Here is a 19,069-nt window from a genome sequence, read left to right as displayed (position 1 = left end):
GGAACTTACAAGGCAGGTCCCATGCCACGTAACATCACCAACTGTTTCAGTTGCAGATAGTTAAAAAAAAAGTAAAAAATATAAATAAAAAAAGCAAAAAGAAATCTTTGGAAAAAAAAGTTACGTTTTATCCCCAAATCCAGCTTCATCTCTTCATGCCAAGTTGATAATAAAGCTAAAATAAATGAATAAAGTATTATTATCATTATTAAAACCCTAATATAGATAAAAAGAGATCCCACACAATATTGCCATCACATTTTGACCTTTTTTTTCTAGCCCCCTTTCTACTTATGGGGATTGAGTTTGAGATTGGTTGCATTCGAATTGAAATTATAATATCTAACTCAAATTCATATATAAGTTAATGCATAAAGTCACTAAAGTATTGTTAAATAGTTAAAAATGTCATTAATGGGAACGAGAACACTAATTAATCTTAAATCGAACTATTTAATTAAAACTCTATTTTAAAATTGACTTGTTTGAATTGTAGCTTCTATTTGAATAAGTTCAATCAAATCCAAGTCTGAGATTGGTTCACACTAGAGTTAAAACCATAATATCCAACTGCAACTCAAATTTATACTTGTTTGAGTATCAAGTTATTAGAGTGTTGTTGGATGAGTGAAAATTGTTATCCACTGGATGAACAATGTTATTGGAACTCTAATCAATCTCAAATCGAGCTATTAGACTAAAACTTTAATTCGAAATCAATTCATTTTAATTAAAAATTCTATCCAAACTAATTAGAATCAAATCCATGCTAGTCCACTAACATGAAATATAAAAATAGTAAATATAAATATAATAATGTTTGTGGACAAATTTGGACTCATATGCCAACCATATCATATTGTGGTTTTTTTTTTTTTTTGGGATAGATGAAGATGAATTACAATCATAAATTAATCATCATATATAGTTAATTATTTCTTAGATGCATGAACAAATAGTTTTAATTAGAGCTTAATTGTTTTTTTTTTAAATACATATCTAATATTATATGGGTCAAATTCTGATTAAAAAAAAAAGGGATTCTATTCGGAATTAAAATTAAAAAAAGAAAGAAAGAAAAGAAGGTCGATTGAAAAATATATCATGGAATGGAATCTGGATAGATATTTCTCAATGATAAAAGCAAAAGAAAGTTAAAAAAAAAGTGAGAATAAATTAAATTATTGAAAAAATAAGATCAAAAGAAGAAATAATAGAAAATGAGCATAGGGGACAGAATAAAATTAAAAATAAAACTGTATGCACAATTAATGATATGTTATCATGTGATATAATTGACGTTGTTTTATTTTTAATTTAAAATTACTCAATCGAATAGTGATATGTCGTTGTTTATATACAAAGTTATATATATTATTTATACATATAACATTACTCTTCGAGGGCATTTAGTTGAAGAGATTAAAAATTACTCTGGTAATTTATCTTTTTATTACTTACATTATTTTGTTTAGTTATAAATAATAAAAAATTTCAGTAATTTTCTATTATTAATAATGATATGACATATAATATAAAAGGTAATTTGATTACCATTTCGATCTTAGGTATTGAAAGATTACTAATATAATTTTGATTTTATTATATTTATATTCTTATATATTAATTTTTTTAAACAAAAATAATTTTATTTTTAATTAATATAATAAATAATATAAAAAATATTTTAAAATAATCATACTAAAAAAATTAAATTAAATAATATATCAATATTTTTTATTAAATATAATAAAAAAATTATATTTAATAATTTTTAAAATATCCTATCCCTAAAATAATTTTTTAATTTTAGTAGTAAGATATTTTCAACCCCAACAGCCTTATAAGATTAGACATCTAATAAAGACAAAAAAGAAAAAAAATCTAACAAATACTTTTTTATTAAAAAACAAATTAAACAAACAACTGGAAATCAAAATCAAACATATGGAACGGTCCTTGACGTACGTCTGCATGGGCTACGGCTACACGTACTCCAGCCGATTTTATGAAAATATACTTTGCCACTTTTGAAAGTTCTTTATAATTTAATTTATTTATTTATTTTACATTTTTCATTTTTTTAATATTTATAAGCAAAAAAACAAATCAAAGAGAAGTAACATCAATAAAAAAACAATAATATATGTGGCAATATTTGAACAAAAGAATCAAATTTTGAATTGGGGTCCATTAACTTACTTTTTTTTAAATATACATAGAATAAAAATATAACTTTCTTAATTTCTTGGGTTTTCCCGGAATCACACTTGCTGTGATTCTGGAAAAAATAGCTACACGTTGAACCAATAAGTCAATAGAATTAGAATCCAAGAGAAAATATCAACAATATTCTGATTTCTATATAAAGATTTTCCTACATTGTAATTGAATATAATACTTTATTTTCTTTTTATTTTAGAAATATTCTATTTATGTCATTAAAGGATTGAGTATTTTTGAATTACGAATAAAATAATACTTAATCATATAATAACATATTATTTATATATTTATTTGTTTACTTAAAAATAGATACAATAATATTAGTTTTCGATTAATTTACAATTTACATATAAGTAGAGATGCAGAGGTTCGATTTATGTCTAGTGTTTATTTATTTTTGAAAAGTTTTTTAATTGGCACATAGACTTGACGTAATTGTTTAATTGTTAGGTGACAGTTTGCAGGAGAGGAAGGCAAAGCTTAGGCCCTCGAGTTCAATTAGTTATCTCGTAGTTTTCATGATATAATTAGACTTTGAATTCACCTTCTAATTTTGTCACAACTCAACTCTCCTTTGCCGGTTTTGGATAATCGTTATCCGAATACGATAGATTGGTAGAGTGGATGGCCATTGTTCTTTGAAATTAGGTTTGGATTAGAATGAAACACTCAAAATGAGTTGAATTCAAGTTGGGTAGTCTCAGTTTGAGTTCAAGATGAGTAGGTTTGAATCCAACAACTTTCCGTCTTATTCGGGTTTTTGTTCAATGATTAATCATTATTGTCTTTGATGACCTTTTTTCTTCTTCTTTTGTGTTTTATGATGGTTTCTTCATCACCAATTCAAGCTTGAGCCAAACACTGTTTGGGTTTGGTTTGATTTGAATTAACTTATATTTAAAATGAGAGCTAAAATTTGATCAAATTTAACTATAATTTATTTATTTTTTGGTGACGAGAAAATCCACTTAGTAGAGCATGACCCTTGATCATCAAACTGATAAACCCTAAGAACACTAGTCCAACATCCTTTTATTAAGGTCTCTCACTATTGATGGCAATGAGATGTTTTGACACATCCTTGTTTTGACAATGAAAATGATTATTCGTCCTCTCTTTGTGAGAAAAAATCCCCTTTTCATCCCTTACCTACAAACAAAATCTCCTTTTCGTTTTTGTACCTACAGGGAATAATTCTCTTCTTGTACTCTTTAAGCACAACATAAATATATTAAATAATAAAATTAATTAAAATTAAAACCAACTCATTATTTTAAATATCACAAATAACATGTGTTAACCACCTTAACATGCACAACAAAAATATAAATAAATTTGAAAAATATAAACAATCTAAAACTATAAATATATGTTAGTATTTTAAGTAAATATATTAATATAAAAAAGTGAGGATAGGGATGAGGATGAGGATGAGGCAAGACGAGAGACGGGACACAAGTATCCTCGTCCCCAACCCATTCCTAATTGTGAAAATTTTTTTGATCTTTGTTTCCACTCTTTTCCCATTCCTATCAAAGAATTTTCTTCTCATTAGGATTACAAACCCTAAATTTAAGATGAAATTGTCATCTATATCTCTCACTTCAAAATAAATATTTTTAGAAGATACTAATATGTGCACTAAAATCTATTCATAGGAGTATAAAGTTGAATCTGTGTCCTGTGATTAACTCTATACTTGAGATTTCATATCATATCCAACATTTCTATTCACTCACGATGGGTTAATATTAATTTTTTTATCCCACAATTATTCAAATATCCTTTAAAAAATATTTAATATTTTTAAAAGTTGGTTAGAAAAAGTTATGAATTTAGTATTGTTATCAAATATTAATCATTCATTGATTCCATAACATTGATACTTGTCATACTTTTCGATTCTCACCGAAAAAACTGACAACAATCTTTTACTGTTAAAGAGAATCAACTATAACATTTTCTACTAATTAAACAAAGAATTTATCAAAAATTACCATATTAGTTATTCTTTTCAAATTGTTTGCTTTGGACAAAAGAATTGATTTCACCCAAGACCAATAAAACGGACTATAAATAATCATCTATTAAGGATGGATTTAAGTTAAACCAAATCTAAAAAAAATGCTAACTCATGTTTAGTTTAGTTCTAAAATGACTAATTCAAAATTAAGTTCGATTCACTTGGTTGGTAAATAATATTATTAGAGAAGAAGAGTCATTAAAAAAAAAAAATCAATTTAAACGAATTTTAATACAATAATATCGATAAAAAATGAGGGTTTGAGTAGAGTCGAGTTCTATCTAAAATTTTTTTAGTTTAAATATGATTTATTTCAACTGAATAATGATTTAAATTCAAATAATTTAAATCGAATCATCTCACTTTTTACCTTTAATGAAAATCATATCCACGGATTCTATAAAAAGTAAATAATACTTACAAATTTATTGAAATGATAGGTCGAATCACTAGCCTAAATCCAAATCGCCATGTCTCTTATGAATATATAAAAATATTTCTAGATAACAAAAAACAATTCCATGCAAATTCCAGGAGAGGATATCCACACGAAGCTAGTTGAACAACACAAAATAAGAGGGCTCGAAAGCGAGTTGATCCCGTGTGGTCGGTTTCTAAAAGGAATGAGATGAATGGTGGTGGCGGCGGGGATGATCATCAAGACCCCACCAGAATCATGATCGTTTTTCAACTTGGCAACACAGAGATAGAGCTAAAGGTGGGTCCAAAATCACAGCGTGTCAACACTAGAACAAAAGCTAAGAATTGAGATACCGTTACATTTGGCAGTTATTTCAGTTGACTTGACCGGTTAGCTTCATATCATCTCAATAAAGATAAAAATCTAAAATGCTTTAGAATTGCCGCAACAACAGAACAACTTGGCACATATAAACAATAAATTATACAACTTGTGATTTGACCCATGCTAGCTTGAGCATAGATCAAAACTATAATACTAAGTTTGATTCAAATTTTTATTTGTTTAAATTAGTATATAATATCATTAAATAACTGTCAGTGGATAAATAATATTATCAAAGAGTAGACAATAATAAATAATATTATCAAAGAAGTAAACAATGTTTTTAAATAAACAAACAAATTGATACTAAATTGAGTTATTTAATTGGAGATTTAACTCAAAATCGACTTATTTAAACCAATTCATAGATTCGATATTTGTTAGCTTAGATCAGATTTATCTCTAGTTTTATGCAATAAAACAAAGTTTGGCATATTGGAGATTGTTTTGGAATTTTGATTGGAAATAAAGGTGTGCATAAGTTGATTCAAATAGTAAAAACAGATTGAATTACTTAAAAATTATAATTTAGTTTAGTTTGATTTATAAAATTATTTGATTTGGGTTAATAAATTTTTTAAAAATAGTTTCAAAGTTAGGTTATAGGTTGCACAATTTTTAAAATGAATCAAACCGTAAATCATATTTTTTAAAAATACATATATAACTATATTTAAAAGAATTTTTCAATAAATAATTATTTGTACAATTTTTTTTGTATTTTTTGTTATTTTTTTGTATATATATTATAATATATTTTATATATTTATATTATATTCTAAAAAAATATAATTTAATAATTTATATTAAATAATATATATTAAAAAATGAACGATTTTAACAAATTCAAAATTCATCTTTAAAAGTGTCGCAACAATCGTACGTTAAGTTAATATTCATGCAACATGTGTATATACAGTGACTTACACCTGTGTCATACTGGTCATGCGATATTATAATTACTTCAATATTGTAGATTATTTTTGGTGAAACGAAAAAGTTTGGCTTATTCGAGATTGTCCCGGAATCTGGATAAGAAAAGAAAAAGGTTGTGGCCATGTGAAAGACTGAAAATTCAAGTGGGTTTTGTCTGTGGAAAAATTAAAAGTTTTGAGGATGGGTGACAAGGACGTTGGATTCTGGATGTTTTCTGAATTGTTTGAATGTACGTGGGCTATCATTGATGGCAACTTTTTCTGTATTTTCCTGCATCATGTAGCATACATTTGGCTGCTTCTCAGGCCTCTTTCTTTGTAAGGGTGTCATCACCACAATCCATCTTCGAGAGAATGTGAACTTTAGATTTGTAATAATGGAAACAATTTGTTCTTCAAATGTAATCCTCTAAAATTAAAAAATTTATGTCGAGATTTGAATGATAACAAAAGGGTTTATTGAATTTAGCTGTGGATTTGACTGTGGCAAATATGGGGTTGGTTTGGGATTTAATCCTTGTCATAATATCTAGTTCGAATTAGAGAAATGAATAATATTATTAATAAAATAAATAATTTTATCAAATAAATAAATTAATCAATTTTGAGTTTAATTAAATTTATAATTTGAAATAAATTCATTAAATCATAAATTCAGTCTAAACCAGTTTAAATTGACTTTATCCTTAATTGTATTTCTCTGAGTATTACAAGCAACAATTTGAGCTCACAAATTTTTGAATTTTGAAGCCTTTCATCATAGGAGAACCCAAATTGAAGTCAAGCTACAATTTCTATCACCGACACTGTTTGTGTCATAGGGAAATTGATTTAATTATAATTTTTCAATTTTTCAGGTTTCTTTTTGTATTATGGGGTATTTTCTTATACGAAGGATAAAATCAAGGGACCCTTCTGTTATTTTTAATAATGCTCACATGTCCCATCACCAACAAGAAACCAAACCCTAACCCTAACTGTCCCCACCCCCACCTGATACTTTTGTCTCTGTCAATTGGCTGGCCACCACAGTTTCTCCCTCCCCTCCACGGCTCCATCCTCCTGCTCCCACGAGTGAATTATTGTACTTGTCTTTGATGATGGGTTCGGAATTTGATCCATCTTTCAACATTATTTTCGCATGTCGGATGAATCTATCATGTTATTTCTATCTATATTTTGTATAAATTTATATATAATTTTATTAAAATTATAATTAAACCCAAATTAAATTAAATATTCTTGAACTTAAATTCAATTTAATTAGATGTATACAAAGTTTGAGTTTAACAAGTTTTGAAGTAATAAACTTGAGCTCAAACTTAAATTGCGGTCTTAATTGTGATACTCTTGGTTGAGATTTTCTTTTTCAAATTTTATGCAAATTTATCTGACAATAATTGTCAATTAGATGACTACATAGATAACATGGCAGGTATGTACGATTGATAGCTAATAGACAAACTCGCGTACAAGCAACCGGTCAAAATTTTTTGTCAAGTATGGTATGATTGACTCAATTTTGAAGTGGGTACTAGTGGGTTGACACGTGTCAAACTGGGTCGACACCAAAGCTTTGGTCAGGTGGACTTGCAGAGAGGGAGAGAGGTGGGGGCCTAGCCTTGCCCCCACAAAGAGTTTCAAACACTGAAGCTTAATTTTGGCTTAGTCTCTTCATGAGTTAACTTGCAAGTTCAAAAGCTAAGATAAAAAGCATGCCCTAAGTCAAGAAAGTTTTCATTGCCTGACTATGGAGTCGTAGACATTCAAAGACCGAAGCCACTGTACTCTTCTTGACCCATTTGGATTCCATTGGCTTTAGAGAGAAGAAGGGATGGCCACCTAGTAAGCTTCCTATAATTTCTGCTTCTCTAGGAGAGCACTTTTATTCTTGCTTTATATGTGGGGGACAAGAACATTTAATTATACGGTTCATATAATAGTTATTAAAATAGTGCAATAAGAGAGTTATTTGAGGAAGGAATATCCTTCGAATAATAGAGATACGTCTTTTTTTATATATTATGGCAAATGCTAGCTTGCGAAGCAATTCTAAAACAAGAAAAATAATATAGATACCAACAAAAGGAGAACATATTTTATACCTATTCTATAATAATATTGTTGTGTGGGTAGAGCTCATCCCTAGCAATTGATGTGCGACAAGCATTTCAAGGACCTAGCCGTATTGATGACTCATGTTGTCTAGACACATAATTGTCACATAATGTGCTCACTTCGTTGTAGTGAGAATGGATAATCTTCATGACTAATTAAAAATATGTTCAAGTTATTTGATTATGATCATGTGTTAACTATTGTATAAAGTATTCAAATTGTTAGAATAGGCAACCGTATATAATTATTATCTAGACAATCAAGTAAGTTATGTTGCATTTAATACAAATGAGATATACTATTTTAGTGACACATTAAATGTAAAGTGATTGAGTTAATCAGACAATACATATTGTATTAGATAAAAAACGATGACGTTACATTAAATATCCTCTAATGTTTAATAATATCAATAATATACATATTTTTTAATTGAACAGACATACAAACCTAACGAAACCTCCAAGCACCATATACCCTTGGATAACAATTAACAACATCGTTTCCCTTTGAATATATAAACCAAAAGAAAAACATAACATGGTGGATTGTTTTTTGGGATTTCTTTCTCTCTCTTTTAAAACCTTCTAAGCAAGAAAAACATCCTCCGAATATTGGTAATCTCTTAAAATTAGTCTTTGTAATTGTTCTAAAAAAACATATTGTAAAAAATAGTAATACTATAATGCACGTAGGTTTTGCCCAAACAATTAAACAACTTGAAAAACGCTTCTCCTTCCACTGTTTTATTATGTTTGTTAATCACATACAAAAACTCTCATTAGCAATTCCATCACAATTTTCACATAACATTTTCAGATAATTCGGTGGATACGTGTACATCAATCAATACAACCATACATCAATGAATAAAGTATATAAGATTTATGAAAGCATATAGATTTTTCCATGAGAGAAATATACTTCTAACATTGTAATATGAATTCTGAAACAAAACCCTAGAAGCCATTCCGTCAAACATGTACATTCATTGAAACTTGATAGCAAAGCGGTCATGTCTATATGTAAGCAAAGCAAGAGTATCGGAACCTCATGCCTATCCTCCCTGCACTTATTTCTGCAAACCCATGTGCCCCAAGCTAAAAGCATCTAAATTTCAAAGGTGCTTCTCCCATTAGACACACCTAGCTACCTACTTCTGCTTCTCCTTTTACAATTTCCCACATCATCCAAACAAGGAACAACTTCTTTCCACCATGAAAATGTATTTCTCGCCCAACATTTCAAGGTGGCTGCCAGTGCCAGTACTCTTGCCCTCGCTCCATTAATATCTTTGCCACCAATCTTACTAAACTGCCTGCATGTGATCTTGCTTGCTTATTCCACCATAGTGGCTTGTCTCACAAAATTTGGCCCCCACCCGCCATCAACACGCAATCACTAACTTGTTGACACGTGCACCAATTTGGGTGCTCATGTAAGCCAAAAATGGAAAAAATAAAAGAAGAGATGCTACCCGTGTGGTGTCGGGCTTTCCGCAAAATTATCTTGGGTTTTCTTTCCCTTATCATGTGTACATAGTAAATCATTATTGATTCTTATTATAAATAATACTATTATATAGATAATTTTTGTATATGAATAATTATGTATTACTATCTAATGAAATATTATTTTATCTTTAATTTTTAAATATTAAATTATATAATAATACGTTATTATTTATACACATAACATCACTCTATTACAAATATATTAATTCTAAAGATTAATAAATAAATATAATTCAAGTAATTAATTGAAATTAATCCTATACGAAATAAAGGTTTTTAATTATATATCAAATACCATCATTTAAACATTTTTGGATCATGTTTTTCAAAATAAATCAATATTTATTATTATTATTATTATTATTATTATTATTATTATTATTTAGTGAAGTCAAACTCCCTTTAATCAAACCCATGGAAGTGCAAGGGTGACTAGTTTTGCAAATTGCATGCAGTGACTACCCACATTCGTCATCTACAGGTAATCAAAATATTCAATAATGTAACATTAAATGAAATTTTTCTCTTTTTCATGATTAATATTGTAATACTCACTTTTAATATATAAATATGTATATATTTATGTGTATCATTATATAATTGAATGTTACATTATTTTTAATATAAAATTATCTAATTATCTAACTATACATATCAAATATATATTCATTTATATACTCAAAATAAATATATAATATTTTATTATTTTTTATTATTTTAATCTAAATTGTACTATAATTTGGTATAATTTTAGTTGGCGAATATTTTTATATCAATAATATAATATGATATGGTTTTGGTGAGTAAAACCCAAATGAGATTATTAGAATATTCACGGGGGTCCATTATGGCCAAGGAATCTAATGTTTTAAATCGTTTTTTCAATATTAAAATTAAAATCACAAGTACTAAATCGAATTTTCTAGTAGTGAGACAATCCATCAAACCATCTCAAGTAAGTTAAATTGAATTAATTAATAATAAAAGAAATCATGCCTGCTCAACTCACGGCGGACTTGACAACAAATGAGCTTGGAGACAAAGATGGAGGGAAAATAATTATTAAAATTTGCCTAATAATATTATTATAAAATTAATTACAATTAGAAGTGCTAAATCTAGAAACAATAACCCACAAGGCTTGAACAACTTATTAAGATGTAAAATCTTAAGTTCAAGATTATATTTTCGTAAATAGATTTAAGTATATATACTGATCATTTATGATATATTTGTATTAAAATAAAAGATTTTGATAGTGATTTATTAAACTAGTTTATGTAAAATTTATCGTTTTGGTAATCGAACTCTATCAAATAAGATTCTTTATAATAAAAAAAAATTGAGAAGCAATAAGAGAATAACAAGTGTGATTAATAATAATAAAGAAATATTAAAAGCGAAGATTTGGGCGAAGAACACGGGATCACTTTTGGATTAACAAAGGGTTTTTCTTTTATACTTAAAGACTTCACTTTTAACTTAATTATTTGTTAATGGAGACTAAAACAAAACAAAACAAAAACAAAAACCCAGTAGTAGTTTCCAGGCTTCTTCAATTTCCTATTTTGACTAAAGATCCCAAACTCCAGAATTTTATACCATTGTAATGTTAAAAATTATATATATATATATATTTATTTATTTATTAAGATGCCCACCAAACTTACTAGAAGCAGAAACATAAAAAACCCTAGCAATGCATGCATGTGAACAATTCTGAACGTGACGACCAACAAAGAGTCGTAGAATCATTGAAGCTTGATATTTGCGTAGTGTGAACATCGAGATTCAAACCTTTGAAAGGTCTTCTTCTTCTACATATTCCAGTCAATATTTAACCTAATTATTCTCTTTCTCTTTCTCTGAAATTTGTCTCAAGGAATCTCATTCATATTCTTGCCATGCAAGTCATTCATATTCTTATTTTATTACTTTGAAAATTAATTTCATGTGCTTAATTATTTGATTAGGTTGTACATTTCTAATTCGTTGCTATTGTAGGTACGTACTTTTTAAATAATATTTTATTAATATAAATAAAAAATTATTATAAAAATATATTATTTAAAAGATTATTAGATATAAATTATTATTATATTTTATAAAAATTAATAAGTATAAATAATTATTATATTTAATTGAACGTAATAAAAAAATACTAAAATATTATTTTAATTAAATATATTTAGATATAATTATTTTATAATATTTTTTTATATAACTTATTGAATTAATTTAAAATAAGAATATTTTTATCTTAAAAAATTAATAAATATAAACAAAAATGTAACAAAATCAATATTAGTTTAATATTTTTTAATACCTAATTAAAATGAATATAATATTACTTATTACATCACTATGTTAAAATTTTTATTATTAAAAAACTTAACAAAATAATATTAATAATAAAAAATAAATTATTGTAATAATATTTAAAGTTCCTTAATCAAAGGTCCTCCGTATATGAAACATTTTAATTTTTCTATCTAGATTAATTAGTCAAAAGCTTATATTTTTAAAAATATATAATTCAAGTGCCTATTAGCTTTGTACGTAACATTGATAGATTATAATACATTTTCTTGTCATATAATTTTGGACAAACACTATAATATTAATAATATCATCGTTTGTTTATATGATATAAATGTGAGTCTGATACTAAATAATATAAATCTCCAAAACGTCCGGACTGTATCAGCCCTCTCGATTCCTCCCTCAAAAGTTATCTAGAAAGCATGAGAAAATAATAATTTAAAAATAGAAAAAAATTTGTTTCTCTGGGAACTAATTTCAAGACTAGATGCAGAGAAGTGTGAAAAGACGAATTGTCCTGTCTCTCTCTTTCTGCAGGGACCTCATCCTTCAATCTCTCCATTATTAAGCCCTGCAACGCCACATTTTCTCTCTCTTTCTTTCTTTCTTTCTTTCTTTCTCTGCATTGTACTTTGCTTTTTGTTTGCTGATTGATTGACTGTCCCTGCAGCAACCTCCATTGTCTACAACAGCCCCTCCCTTTCCCATGGACGTTCAGGCCCTGCCTAGTTCGAGATGTATTAATCTAATGTGCCATAAACAGGCCATGCATGTAGCGCCTCCAAATGGTTTTCTTATAATCCACTTCCTGTTCTCCATCACCTGCTGGGTTGTTGACACGTGTTAGGGTTTCATTTTCCTTTTGTTCTGCCTATGGTATTTCTATTATTGTTGGCGTGATATAGTTTGTTTTTGTAGAAAACGCGGGAACAGTAAATAATAAAATTAAATTCATAAATAATATATTATAACGGGATAAAATAATTTTAAATTAAAAATAATATAATATAAATTTATATATTAATATATTATTTATATATTTAAATATATATTCGAAATTATATACATATAATATTTTTTAACAAAAATTATTATAAAAATATATTATTTGAAGGATTACAAATTTATGCTTGTTTGGTTGTAATAAGAAAAAAATTAGATAAAATATTAGTTTACTTAATTGTCCTTTGATCAATCTTATATTTTTTATATTCAAGTATATGATTTGTGTAATTTCCAAAATATTTTTTATGTTAATAATATGTTAGAATTAATTTTTTTTTTCCAAATTGTCATTTTATTGCCAATATGTTTCTTTTTTGTTAATTTCTTTAATGTTACTTGTTATTGTATTGAAAAAAATGTATTTTTATCTTAAAAATTTAATACGTAAAGATAAAATTATAATAAAATTAAGATTTTAAAACTTAAAATTAAAATTGTAATCATATTATCTTTTTATTATGTCACTTGGGTAATAAAATATTATTAGAATTTTTTTTTTTTCACAAATCTAAGCAAGTTGAGATTGGTCTCGAGGACTTAGATGTGTTAAGCTAGCCCTTTCTTCGGATTAGTTTGGCTTGAATTCACTCTTCCTTAGTAGGGTAGCTTTATGTTTAATTTATATTAAGAAAAGTAATCAAGGGGAGGATGAATTAAAAAATAGTTAATTAATTACAGCAAGGTTTTGAAGAGAAATTATCAACAAAAACAAGATATATAAATAATTTTACAAAATTTGAGAAAAATAAATTTTATAATATTGTTTATTGCCCCTTTTAACTTTAAGCCATCACAAGATAAACCATTAAAAAGTTATACACTTAATTAATTGGTAATTATAAATTAAGAAATTATTAAACTTTTGGCAGCCGGTATGGTATAAGGTTTGTGCTGTTGGGTTTATTCCCAATTACAGCAGGCGTTTCAAATTCCGTTAGCCCTCGATGATAAGTGTTTGGTTTAAAGAATATTTTATTATAAAAATAAAATTATATTTAATAAAAATAGATAAACATAAATAATTATTATATTTGGTTAGAGATAATAAAAAATTTTAGTATATTATTTGATGTAAATACCCTTAGGGTTAATTATTTTAAAATATTTTTTACGTTATTTGTTATATTAATTAAAAATAAGATTATTTTTACCTAAAAGAATAATAAATAAAGATATAATTATAATAAAATCAAGATTATCTCGATAATTTTTTCATATTAGCTTTTATATTATCTGTTACATCACAATTAGTAATAAAAAATTATTAAAATTTTTTATTACTTATAAATCAAACAAAATAATGTAGATAATAAAAAATATATTATCAGAATAATCTTTATAAACCTTTAACCAAACACCACCTTAAAGTTTCTTCTTGGGTCTAATCTTCTTTTTAAGAGAAATTGACTCTCCTTTCAATGACTTATTGCATCTCTCTTTACGGATAGATTCGATTGGAGTTATTTAATTTTAAATTGATACTTCATTGACTTGAACCTTCTTATAATATTTCCATCATCACACCATAACTCGTGTGGTTGATGATGAAAACCCTGTCAACACTCCATATAATGGAGAAACCAACTTTCTTAAAGCAAGACATTAAAGAGGAACACTCCACATCAATCTTAAACTAGTAATTAAGCATATGCTAATACATATTGTACACTAAGCATTTAGCCTAAAAGCAAAAAAAAAAAACCCTCGTGTAAAATTAGGTATTAATTTCACTATGATATTATCTCAGTAATATTTTCTAGAGTAATCTATCAATTCTCACCAAAACTATATGTATCAACAATAGAAATTTTCACTTATTTTAGACATAAGTATATTCGAATAAAATCGAATTAGTATAAATAATAATAATGGTTTTTAAAAAGATAATAAATAATTATAAAAATTATAAAAAATAAAAACTCTAATTAAGAATTATAAATAAATATTATTCTAATCTGAATTAAGTTAACTCGAGTCGGGCCGTAATTAGACTTTATTTATGTGATTCAGCCGAGTTATGTCGGCCACGTGTTGGAACTATTCGAAGCTCACCCCTAAACTCACTATTGTGGTGACTGCGAGGAGAGGACAACGCAGAAACAGGGCCATCGTGAGCCAAGAGTAGAGAGCAAAGCCATCAACCGCAACACATCCACGTGGCCCTAACTCAGGATTTGAAGTGGGTCCCATTCAAAGGACCCCACCTAAGAGTTAGAAAGTGGGCCACACAAACATTTCTCGTTGTCTACTCGCAACTATAAATCGACCTTTCGGGCTATGTCTCTCGCCCACACACTTTCCCCTCTCTCTTTTCTAAGCTTCAAATATTTCAGCCAAACTTTAATTTCTTGCAATTTCAACCCCCCTCCCCTGTTTTCTTCCTTGTAAAAAACAGAGCACTCTGTTTCCTTGTGATGGGTAAGCTTCAGTTTTTGCTATGGCGGTGAAGACTGTTTTGGAATTATTTAGTAATATTTACTTTTGTTGTGGTGGTGTTGTTTATTTGCAGTGAGTTTCATTGAAGAAAGACAAAAGATGGCGAACCAGAATGCGGTGGTTCCTGCTGAAACAATCAACATGATAACTGTGGCGGCGGCAGTATCGCCTGCACAGAAGCCGCCTGTGGTGCCCGGCAGCGGCGGATTTTTTCCTTTCCAGAAGAAAAAACTGTTGAAAAACCTCGAAATCAATGGCGGTGCCAGGCTTAATTCTTGGGTTGACTCAATGAGAGCGTCTTCACCAACCCATCCTTCCCTTACTCATGACCAAACTGCTTGGATTGTAAGAAAAATTAAATTAAATTGAATCAAACTTCAGAAATAAATATAAAAATCAGATTCTTGATGAGTTTGGTTTTGGAAATTTCAGCTTCATCATCCTTCTGCTCTGGAGATGTTTGAGCAGATAATCGATGCCTCAAAAGGGAAACAAATAGTGATGTTTTTAGACTATGATGGCACTCTTTCACCCATAGTTGAAGACCCAGATCGAGCTTTCATGTCCAAGAAGGTTCATTAATTCCCCTGTTTCCAGAAAATTAAAAAAAAAAAAAAATTTCTTTGTTTCTTCTGTCACTGACTTCATCTTCTTCTTCTTCCTGGTTTTTTCAGATGAGAAAGACGGTGAGAAATCTCGCCAGATGTTTTCCCACTGCCATCGTCAGTGGCAGGTGCCGAGACAAGGTACATTCATCTACTTTCATAGCTTCAAAACAATCAAACTTTCTTCAGATTTCTCATTAATTAATATTCTGGTTCATCTTCTTCTCAGGTTTATAACTTTGTCAAATTGGCTGAGCTTTACTACGCTGGCAGCCATGGCATGGACATTAAAGGTCCAGAGAAAAGCTCTAATTACAAGAAGGTAACTTTCTTTCCAAATACTTTCATAAATAAATTTAAAAAAACTTTATTTATCTATTTATTTATTCATTTATTTTCTGGATTTATCAGAACAGTGAAGCTGTTCTTTTTCAACCTGCAAGTGAATTTCTCCCCATGATCGATGAGGTAATATTTCTTTGTCACCTTTACAATAAATGATATTATAAATAAAAAATATAATTTCTTTTACTTATTTAAAAAATAAATAAATATTATTTCAGGTCTATAAACTCCTAGTCCAGAAGACAAAATCCACAGAAGGAGCAAAAGTTGAACACAACAAATTCTGTGTGTCTGTTCATTTTCGTTGTGTTGATGAAAAGGTATATATCTCTATATATATATATGTATGTATGTATGTATGTATGTATTTATTTATTTATTTATTTTTATTATATGGTTAGAAAAATATATAATTTTATGAATATTTCTATTTTTGAATGTTTCAGAAATGGAATGAATTGGCCCAGCAAGTGAGGTCAGTGTTGAAGGAGTATCCCAAATTGAGACTGAGCCAAGGGAGGAAGGTTGGTGATTTGTCGTCGTATGATACGTCGTTGTGATATTATATAATTTTATAAAAATAAAAATTATAAAATTTAATTTGTTTAATAATTTACAGGTATTAGAAATTCGTCCTACGATAAAATGGGACAAAGGGAAAGCTCTTGAATTTCTACTAGAATCACTGGGTACGTATTTATATCAAATAAATATTTTAGAATAATAATAAATTAATTAAAATTTGACTTTTTGCCTTTATAGGATTCGCTAATTGCACAGATGTCTTCCCTGTTTATATTGGAGATGATCGAACAGATGAAGATGCATTTAAGGTATCTAATGTGATTAATTATAATTAATTGTAATTAATTATTAATATTCCTTTAATTAATTTTGGCTAATATATTTCTTTTAGATATTAAGAGACAGAGGGCAAGGTTTTGGAATTCTTGTGTCAAAATTTCCAAAGGATACAAGTGCTTCTTATTCTTTACAGGAGCCCGACGAGGCAAGTTTCTAAGTTCATGCAATTATTTATATAATAAATATTTAATATTATTTTATTATTTTTGCATGCATAAATGTGTATAATAATAATAATAATAATAATAATTTTACTGTACTTTTTATTTATATTTTTTTTTTCTGAATTTTTTGTAGGTTATGGATTTTTTGGGAAGGTTGGTAGAGTGGAAGCAACACCATTGAAGGCAAACTTGAAGAAATTAATATAAAGAAAAGGGTAGATATTTATAAATAAATATATAAATTAATCGTAATCTTACACCCTTTTGAAAATGTTTAAAAAGGGTTAGGATTATCGATGAAATTATGTAATTTCCTGTTCATAATTTAAAGGAAAAATGAACAAGGAAGAGGGAATTAGTAAATTAATAATTATTATTGATTAATTATGTCTTTTTTTTTTTTTTTTTAAGGCTTGAAGGCCTTGTACTTCTTGTAACTAGTTATGTAGAAGGATATAAATTATAAATTATTGTAATTTTTCTATCTCATTATATATATGTGAATTAAAAATTATTTAAAAAAAGAGAAATTATTCTCTTTACTACTTTTTACGTGGCTTGCACTCTTGCAAATTATTATAAATTCTTCTCACAATGGAAACAAAACTGTTCTGGTTCAACCATAATGGAATCTAAAAATAAATAAATAAATAAATTTAAATCCTATATTTGCTAATTAATTTTGAATTAATTGATTATACCAAAGAAAACTAAGTGGGTGAATATTGAATAATTTTGGTAATTAATAAATTAATTAAAATATTTGAACGAAAATCATAATTGAATAATTAGAAGATTCTCCCAACTCAAAGGTCATGTTATGGAGCGATTATAATGAAGTGATTAATTAAAAGCTCTTAACTCATTAATTACTTTAATTAACGTTGTTAATTATTATTAGTATTGTTTATTAAAATGAAGCAAAAATTAAAAAAAAAATGAAAATTTCTATCAATAATTGGAAATAATTAAAATTAAGGTTTAATTATTTATTAAAATGGGTATCAATTTAAGTAACAATAATAATGTGTCATCATGTGATTGGTTATTGTTTTATATTTTTTAAAATCATCCAATCACATAATGATACATAATCATTCATACTTAAATTGATATTAATCATAACAACATTTAATTTAATTATAATTAATATTACTTTTAACCAAAAGTGTAGTATTACATGTACAAATAAATTGACATATCGTAAAATGATTGAGAGATTTATTTGTATACTTTATATCTAATTCAATATTATTTAATCACATAATAATAAGTTAATTTTTTCATACCTGTTAATATTCAATCGTTTGTATATGAAGTATTATTATTTTCAAACTAGATTAATACCAAAATTAACATTTATCATAAGTACGTATTATATTGTTTCTAATGATGAGATGATACATGTGATTAAATAGTTTTGATTAGTGTCAAAGTAACATATAGTTACTTTATGGTGCGTTATTATTAGTACATAAATTAATACTTATTTGTTAATATACATTATTTTACTTAATATCTATTATTAAACTCGTTTTATCCCTAGTTACAATCTAGTCTAATAAAGACTTCAACTATCACTTGGTTCTATATAAACGTGAATATTGTGCTTCAAATATAGAATACTAACAAAGAAATGAAAACCTTTAATCCGGTCAAATACAAAAAAGCTCCTTATTTATCGATAATTATTTAGGATATCAAAAT

At 27.2% G+C, this 19,069-nt stretch overlaps 1 protein-coding gene across 1 annotated transcript; it reads left to right on the top strand.

Moving 5' to 3' along the window:
• The first annotated feature begins 15,243 nt into the window (after positions 1 to 15,243).
• On the top strand, positions 15,244 to 17,854 carry LOC123199452 (probable trehalose-phosphate phosphatase J). The gene is made up of 12 exons (XM_044614464.1): positions 15,244 to 15,366; positions 15,458 to 15,729; positions 15,817 to 15,957; positions 16,059 to 16,130; positions 16,219 to 16,311; positions 16,401 to 16,457; positions 16,553 to 16,654; positions 16,781 to 16,858; positions 16,954 to 17,023; positions 17,097 to 17,167; positions 17,251 to 17,343; positions 17,496 to 17,854. Exons 1-12 carry the CDS (start codon positions 15,363 to 15,365, stop codon positions 17,541 to 17,543), a joined length of 1,101 nt encoding a protein of 366 aa, XP_044470399.1. The 5' UTR covers positions 15,244 to 15,362; the 3' UTR covers positions 17,544 to 17,854.
• The last annotated feature ends 1,215 nt before the right edge of the window (positions 17,855 to 19,069 follow it).

The sequence above is a fragment of the Mangifera indica genome, chromosome 16 (assembly GCF_011075055.1).
Source record: "Mangifera indica cultivar Alphonso chromosome 16, CATAS_Mindica_2.1, whole genome shotgun sequence".
In the NCBI taxonomy this organism is placed as follows: Eukaryota; Viridiplantae; Streptophyta; class Magnoliopsida; order Sapindales; family Anacardiaceae; genus Mangifera; species Mangifera indica.
This window is presented reverse-complemented; position numbering and strand designations above follow the sequence as displayed.